The 8413-nt window shown below is 62.8% G+C and overlaps 1 protein-coding gene across 1 annotated transcript; it reads right to left on the bottom strand.

Moving 5' to 3' along the window:
* Positions 1–2883: 2883 nt before the first annotated feature.
* On the bottom strand, positions 2884–8208 carry LOC141954963 (coiled-coil domain-containing protein 183-like). Its single transcript, XM_074895055.1, has 12 exons — positions 7867–8208; positions 6728–6895; positions 6494–6598; positions 6179–6301; positions 5721–5834; positions 5519–5579; positions 5336–5436; positions 4915–5075; positions 4370–4559; positions 4101–4226; positions 3767–3851; positions 2884–3086 (listed from the first exon to the last, which is right to left on the bottom strand). The coding sequence occupies exons 1-12, from the start codon at positions 8206–8208 to the stop codon at positions 2884–2886; spliced, it is 1779 nt and encodes a 592-aa protein (XP_074751156.1).
* Between the last annotated feature and the right edge of the window lie 205 nt (positions 8209–8413).

Below are 8413 nucleotides of genomic sequence, written 5' to 3'. Positions count from 1 at the left end.
TCCCACTTCCGATTCTGCGCAGCAGAGGTTAGAAATGTCTAGAAATGGCTCTGGGGTGTAATGTGAGTAGGTGGTCCGTGGGTCAGCGGTCGCGATCTCCCCCGGCCGGAATCACCTTTTGCTTAAGGACACGGTTTTCTTGGCAGGTACCTGCAAGCTGTTACGGTCACTGCCCTCAGTTCCCATTAATCCTGGACCTTGACAACTCCTTGCATTCTTCTAGTCCAATGTATGTATTATAAATCAGTTTACAAATCTTCTTGTGTTTTGGTTACCTAGGTTTTAACTGTTTCTACTAGATAATTGCCGCCAATCCCTTCAGCCTTGGTACGGGGCTGTACAGGGAACATTTAGAGTAGCAGCTGGTTGTTAGGTTCAAAATACAATAAATGTAAAATGATTTTTACTAAAATATCTTTTAGTTCCACACTTATACTAAAATCAAAACACAATCAAACACAATTTGATCCGTTAATAATAAAATCAGTAACATTACCAAGAGCAGAAACCCAGGGTCTGGAGCATCGCTTCACCGTGGGTGTATCCCCGAAACACACGATCACACAGATCCTGGCACCACTGCCCGGGGTTCCTCCTGCACCAAAAAGAATCCTGACACTTCTCTACGTTTCCTTCCTCTTTACACCCAGCAGCAGCCAGGGCATTAATTCTGGTTTCTCACCCGTTACACTCTTCCCTTGATTAAAGTGTTTTACAGTAACAGCCACCCCAGGCCAGACTCTAACCCAGATCTCCGGGAACCTCGGCAGATGGGGTCTGGAGGGGAACGCCCGGTACCGCCGGGAGTCTGACAGCGGCGTTCCCTCGAGACAGCTCACCTCCAGCTTTCCAAAACCCCCGAAAACACCCACAGTCCCGGTTAGACCGGGAAGGAGCGAGGAAACGAATCCTTTGCTCAACCTCACTCTTGACCAAAGTGCAATTTCCACGCGGCCTTGGCGCACAGAAGCCCCCATTTCACTCTCATTTTTTTAACTCTCCTTTGCACTTCTGATCCGCCTCTCGCCCACTTTCTCTCTCCCACCAACACGCGCAGACCCTCCACAGATCCCCCCCCCCCCTTGTGTGTTCCCGGCCGCCCGCCCCGGGTCCGCACACAGAGCCCGCGGGAATCCCCCGCCCGGAGGAACCGGCGTCCCGGGACCGAGCGGCCGCACCCGGCCCCACCGGCCCCGCCGGCCCCTCCGGCAGCACTGCCCCGACGGCCCCGAGACGCAGCGAGAGGTGCGAGCGGCCGGCAGCGGCCTCGGGGCAACGGAGCCACGGCCGCGGCGGCGCTTCCCGCCGGCCCCGCCCGGAAGGGCAGGGGAAGCTTGCGCTGGGGCCGATGGCCCCCGCGGAGCTGGAGGAGGTGCCGCTGGCCGGGGGCTCCAGCGGGGACCACAGGGCCCTGGCAGCAGCCCCCGGCCTTGGCTGCGCTTGGGGACCAGCAGCCCCCGGTTCTCGGCCTTTGCAGAGGAGACGACGCGGCCTCCGCGGGGGGGTGTCTGTGAGCCCTGGGCAGGGCTGAGGATCCCACCTGGAGCCAAAGGCTTGCTGCAGCCTCCTCTGCCGGCCTGGGGCACCTCGGGGCGGCCCTTCCCTCCAGGCACCTCCCTGCAGCCCAGAGGTTGTCCCCGACGCTCGCTCGGAGCTCAGGGGGACGACTGGCACAATGTGCGTGCCGGGAGCAGGGGAGGGAAGAGGCACGAGGGCTCCACGCCAGGTCAGACAGCCCGGGCCAGGGGCTCTCCCTTTCCCAGGCAGGCTCTGCCCTTCCGCTCCCACGCGCGCACACGAAGACACCCCCTGAGATCCGGTACCTGTCCAGGCCTCAGCCCCTGCCCCACGGTTCCCTGTCTTACTGATTTTATTAACAACTGAAATTAAATTGTGTTTGATTCTAATATAAGTATAGAATTGAGATATTTTAGAAAAAATAATTTTACATTTATTGTATTTTGAATCTAGCAACCGACTGCTACTCTAAACTTCCCCATACAGCCCTGTGCCAAGGCTGAAGGGATTGGTCATGATTGTTTAGTAGGAACGGTTAGAACCTAGGTAACAAAACACGAGGTGATTTGTAAACTGATTTATAATGCATACATAGGACTAGAAGAATGCAAGGAGTTGTCAAGGTCCAGGATTAATGGGAACTGAGGGCCGTAACCGTAACAGCTTGCAGGTACCTGCCAAGAAAACCGTGTCCTTAAGCAAAAGGTGATTCCGGCCGGGGGAGATTGCGACCGCTGACCCACGGACCACCTACTCACATTACACCCCAGAGCCATTTCTAGACATTTCTAACCTCTGCTGCGCAGAATCGGAAATAGGAAGAGAATATGTTCATGATTTCTTGGAAGCTGTGTGCTTATACATGAAGACCTAATGAATATGTAGGAGTAAGTTCTATAGAAGGTGTATGATTCTGGTGCCTGGCACGTGTTGTTGGTGAGAGCACTCCCCTACACGTCCGGCCGTCAATAAAGGAGTGTCTGCTTATCTGCGTCAAATTGGTGTAGGTAAGTTCTTTTATCCCGGATTTCGGTGACACCCAGAGCTGCCTCAGGCAGACACCAGCCCACCGGGCTCCCAGAGCTGTCAGGGGGGGAAGAGGTCCCAGGAAGGGCCAGGGGGCAGAAAGCCAGCCTGCCCCCAGCTCTGCTCTGCCTGGGAAAGCTGAGCCCAGCCCAGCCCAGCCCCACCTCTGCGGGGAGAGCAGCTGGGCGAGGGGCAGGGGGACGGGGCTGCCTCCAAACCCAGCTCAGCTCCCCTCGGGGCTTGACGCCGCTGCTTCTGCCTGACAGGAGTGACTGAGGAGCTCCCGGTCCAGCTCTGCTGTGGGCTTGGGAAGAAGGACACAGACCTGCTGTATTCAGCCTAAGAATAACTGCTGTATTGAGACAAAGGGTGCAGCGGGTGGTTGGGGGCATCGGGAGCAGAAGGGGTGGTCGGGGGCATCCAGAGCTTTAGTTCAAAGGGCTGCTGTTTCTTTTTGTCTTCGATCAGGCGCCGCCCCTGCTTCTTGATGTGTTCCCGGCAGAGGACATGGTCATCGTCATCATCGTCAGAAGCAGGGGGGTCTGGAGGAGAGAGCAGAGAGGAGCAGGTTGGGGAGGGTCTGCGGGGCCACCTCCGCTGTGCCTGTGTCCCTGGGGAGCTGTGGCCCGTTTTGGAGGGCTGGTGGCATCCCAGAGAGCCCCGTGCCAGGCCCTCGGGCACAGGCACTGTGACGGGCTCTCCCAGCCCAGCGTCCCAGGGTGACCTGCAGGGCCTGGGGATGCCACCGCTGGGGTCCCCCCCCAACACTGCTGGGGCTTCCCACCAAGGTCTGGAGCTGCGGGGCGGTGGCTTCACCTCCGCTTTGGGAAAAAGGGCCGTGAGCTGCAGAAGCTCCTTGTCTGCTCCAAGAGCCTCCAATCAGAGGAGGCCAGAGGCAGAGCCAAGCACTGGTTCTTCACCCTCAGGGCAGGGGATTTTGAAGACGAGGGCCCCCTCCCTGCCCCACAGCATCTCCCCTTGTTTCTGCTGGGGCTTAGCGCTTACCACCCCAACAGTTGCCGTCGTTCTCCCACATCCCCACCTAAAACCACGCCCCGTGCTCAAAGCCTTGGAGACAGCCAAGGTCAGACCCAAGGTCTGGAGGCAGCTCCTGGGTCGGGGTCTGCTGGGACAGTGGGAGACAGGCGAGGACGCTCAGAACTGCCTGTGGGCAGGGGCTGGGACAGGCGCTGGGGGACGTGTCCCCGCTGTGCTCTCCTACCCTTGGTGTCCTCCAAGGAAATCTTCAGGCTCCGGGGAGCCTGTGCCATCGTCTGCTCCAGGAGATTTCGGACCTTGACAAAAGTCTGTGAAAGACACCCTGGGTTAACTGCTGAAGGGGAGGGGGTGTTCAAACCCAGGGGTGCTTCACCTCCATGTCCCCATGGGGGGACACCCCGCAGCGCCCAGTGCCCCTTGGGGCTGAGCTGCGCCACGGCTCTTCCCCGGGGCCACGTCCGTGCTCCCATCTAGGAGGACAGCTTGGGACGGGCCACCTGGGAGAGCCCTGTGCGGGTCCCCAAAGACCACCGCAGGGATGGAGCCCCAGCACGCACCGCATTGTCCTCGTTGAGGCTGTGGCTCTCGGGGGGCAGGCTGGCCGTGCGCTGCACCAGGTACTGCAGCTTCTGCCTACAGTGCTGGAGCTTCTCCTGCGTACTCCAGGCCTGGACAAAAGCGTCCTGCAATCGGAGAGAGAACAACTACGTTGGTGGGGAAGAAGAGTCTCTTGGGGTGACAGTGGCCGCTCCACACATCACTGTGCTGTGCCGCTGCACCCCCAGCACCGGCCGGAGCCGTGCTCACCCCCGCACCGCACGGGTACCTGGCCGGGCACCGTGATGCCACGCAGCAGGACGGCCAGGTTGTTGACAGCGTGGTCAAACTGGAGCAGCAGATCCTCCTCCTTCAGCATCTGGGCTCGCATCTGCTCCCGCCGAGCCTCCTCCCGCTGCAGCTCCCTCCTCAGCTCCTCCTCCAGCTTCCTGCAGCCAGACACATTCACATCCATACAACTGCATCAGGGTGCAGAGACACCCCACATCTGTTGCCAAAAGTGCTCGTCTCACCCCCCGCACCGCCTGCAGAGCAGAGATGTTGCCTGCAACCCAACCCCACGCTGCTGGTCCCACTCCCCACGCCAGGCAAGGAGCAAGGGTCCTCCTGGTGCCACCCGCAGCGGGAGCTTTGGGGGCTCTGCCAGGCCCAGCGCTGGGGGAGCACTCTGCTCAGGAAACCTCCCAGAGCAGGAGGGGTGGGGGCTGCAGCGGGACGGGGGAAGAGGGGCCCTGTTGGGACACCCAGGATGCCCACATCCCTCCTCCAAGGGTGGTGGCCCAGTTGGCACGGCTGTCCCGAGGCCAGCAGTACCTGAGGGTGTTGGGGGGCTGGCGACGCTTCAGCTCATCGTGCTTCAGCTCCAGCTGGTGCAGCGTCTCCTTCAGCGCCTGCTGCTTCTCCTTGCACTGCTGGAGATACCGCTCCAGGTCCGCCGAGGCCTTCTGCTGCTCCAGGAACCTGCCAGCCATGTCCTGGCCAGGGGAGAGCACGAGGACTCAGCCCGTGGCCCTCCTGGAGGGTACAGGAGCCGGGCCGTGGCCTCGGGGAGGTCTCTGCCCCAGGGACTGCTGCAGGTTCACGGCATGGAGAAAAGCAGCTCCATCCCTGCCTGCACAGGAGGGGTCTGGGGGGCTGCAGGGGCAGAGCAGAGCAGAGCACCCCGCCGGGACACAAGGCCAGCAGAGAGGTCTCGGCTCAGCCCTGCGTTTTAACAGAGATGGGTTTTACTTACCCAGACGTGGGAGCACGGCACCGCAGCCTTGGCCTCCTCCACCTTTTTGGTGACCCAGGCCTTGTACTCCTCCTGGGACTTGGTGTCCTCCAGTTGGGTTCCTGGCGTGGGAGGGAAGCGTCAGGGAATGCTGCCTGCAGCTGTGCCCACGTCCCACCCCCCTGCACCCCGCCAGGCACTCACCCGCAAGAGGGTCCTGCAGCTGCAGTTTCGACAAGTCCACGGCGAGCTTGTGCCTGGCTTGCTGCAAGGATGTTCAGCGTCAGCCCCCGAGCTGCTGGCACCCTGGGGGAGCTGGCCCTGCAGGCCCCCCACCCACGGGGGGCTCCGCACTGGTGCCTGTCACCTGCCCGCAGCCCTGCCTGTGCTGGCCCCCCCAGCTCACCTCTCTCAGATGCCTTTTTAAGAATTCCTTGAGCTGCAGCTTCTGCGCGGCCTCGGAGCGGCACCAGAACTCTCTGTCCGCCCGCATCTGGGTTTTTAACTTCTCCACGTCGCCCTGCAGCATATCAGAGAAGGGAAAATTAGCTGCGGAAGCCGGAATGGACCTTTGGGAGCCAGCTGAGCTTCTGGGATGACCAGTGTCAAAAAGGACGCCTGCCCTCCCCGTGCTGAGCACGCTGCCTTCACCGTGGCTGGCGCTTCGGGCAGGCTGTCCCCAGCCCCAGGGCACTCTGGCCCAAGAGCGAGACCCAGGAGGAGCTCTGGAGGCAGCCGGGTGCCGTGGGCAAGCCCAGCTCAGTCTCTGTTGCAGGAAGACTCCCCGGCCAGCCGGGGCGCGTGGTGCTGTCGGTGGGCTCTGGAGTGTGGGAAAGGGCCCCACGGTGCCCCGGGCCATCTCACCTTGGTTACAGCAGCCGCTCTGCGGGCATCTGCAGCCACGAGCTCTGCATCTTCCAGCTCCCTATGGTAGCGTTCAGCCGTCCCACACAGGAGGTCCAGGTGCATAGGCAGGTGGTCCAGCTCCTGGGACAGAGAGAGGCACAGCACGTCACCCCACTGAGCCCCAGAGGTCCCCCACACTGTGACAGGGGGTGGAGGGAGCAGGAGGACCTGGCTGATGCGGGGGGGCGTAACACCAGAGCAACCCCTTGGACACCTCGTTGCCTTGGCAGGGGGAGCGGGTGGGACGATGGCACACAGTGAGGAGGGGCTCACCTTCCGCAGGGCATCCCGCACCTCCACGTACAGGGCTGTCACCTTCTGTGCAGCCTGAACTTTCAAGAGCATCTTCTCGATGCTGTTCTCCAGCTGGCGAATGGCCTGGGGCAGAGACAGGAGGGCGGACACGGGGTGACGCCACGTGCCGAGCCTGGAACCCACCGGGGGGGTGCAGGGCTGGGATGAAGGCCCCTCACGGGTGCTGCCACCCCAGGAAGGGGCCCTGGGTACCTGCAGCTGCGCCTGCTGCTGCTTGTCCTCCTTCTCCACAGCCTGCAGGCGCTGCAGCCGCCTCTGCAGCTCGTCCCGGGCTCGTCTCCGCTGCCTCACCTGGTCCAGCAGCAAGTTACAGGTGTTCACCCGCGCATGGATTTCAGCCCGGAGCTTCTCCTGGGTCACCTGCATGGACATGGGAGCGTTGGCCAGGCCAGAGGCAGGGCTCTCTGGGCACCTTCTCACAGGAGAAGGGTCCTGTCTGGAAAACTGCCCCTGAGGTAGAGCTACAGATGCCAGGACGTTGCTGCAGGACATCGTCGCTCCCTTGGCAGGACGGGCTCTTGGAGAGCTTTGCTCTGGGGGGCTGGTCGGGCTAAGGCAGAGCTGGGCAACTACTGAGGGCAGCGCTGGGTCAGGCTTAGGGACTCTGCACAGCGCAGACCCGGGGCTGGGCGCCAATAAAATCCATCGATTGGTGCCCCAGATGTGGCTGCTGGCAGAGAGCGGCGGCACTGCCCTGTCCCTGCAAGAGACCCCAGGGAAAGGCAGCTGCGTGGGGCCAGCACCCCTTGTCCCCACGGCCTTACAGCCAGGTCACAACCCAGGGACAGGTAGGGGAGGGCAGAGAGAGCTTCTCTCTCCAGGGATGCAGCTGGAGCCTGCAGGAACCCGGGCAGCCCTGGGGACACGCAGGCTGGGACGGCCAGGAGCTCTGCTGGGGCCAAGGATCTGCTCGGGGAGCTCCAGGGGGTCCCTTGAGCGGTGGAAGGGGACCCACGGCACCACACGGGAACACCCCGTGTCTCGCCGCACCAGCCCCGTGGGGCTGTCCCTGTGCCGGCCCCCGGCCCCTCCGCCACGCACGCTGTTCTTCCCAGCGCCCCGGAGCCCTGGCCCCCAGCGAGCAGCCCCTGCCCACCGGAGCCTGCCATGGCCTCCTGCCTCTCCCCGGCATAGCCACACCCGAGGGCTCCTGCGCTCCGCAGACCTGGGAGGTGGTGAGCTTGGGCACCGGGGGCAGGAGAGGGGCAAAGAGAACATCCCCCCAGCCTGGGGACGGTCACATCCAGAGGAAGCCGCATGAGGGGCAAGGGGGGTGCTGTCTCTGCAGGGCCAGCACAGGCAGGGGCACAGCAGACGGGACCTGCCGGTACCTTCTGGGCGCCGCTCGGGGCACGGACGTCCTGCACCGCCTCACACAGGCGGGGCAGCCGCTCGCTCTTCTGCTGGAGCTCTTCCCCGCAGGACCACGTGAAAGCCTCCCTCTCTTGCTCTGCAGGACACGAAGGTGCTGTTGGGACCACGCAGGACGATGGGGGGACCGAGAGCCCCCCGCCCGCCCCGTCCCGTCCCCGCGCAGCCCAAGGGGCAGCACCTTGCAAGGCGATGATGGTGCGCAGATCCCGGGCGTGCTGGATGAGCTTTGCCTTCCGGCCCGGCACGGAGCTGGTGCTCCTGCCTCGGCCCTTCAGCCCCGCCGCGCGTGTGGCATCCATCGCAGCTCCTCGCGCACTGGAGACAGCCCGGGCTGTGGCCACGGGTGGAGCCCAGCTCCCCGCGCCCGGGAACTGTTGCTGGGGCACGGAACAGGTGAGGTCATAATCGGTTACCGAGCAGGCGAAGGCAGGGCGGGCAGGGGAGATCCCCGCTCTCCTTCCCATCCCCGTGGCTACGGCAGCTGCCACCCGCCCAGCCGGGGGA

This window comes from Athene noctua, unplaced genomic scaffold, assembly GCF_965140245.1.
Source record: "Athene noctua unplaced genomic scaffold, bAthNoc1.hap1.1 HAP1_HAP1_scaffold_44, whole genome shotgun sequence".
NCBI lineage: Eukaryota > Metazoa > Chordata > Aves > Strigiformes > Strigidae > Athene > Athene noctua.
Note: the sequence above shows the minus strand (reverse complement) of the source record. Positions and strands in the feature narration are given on the sequence as shown.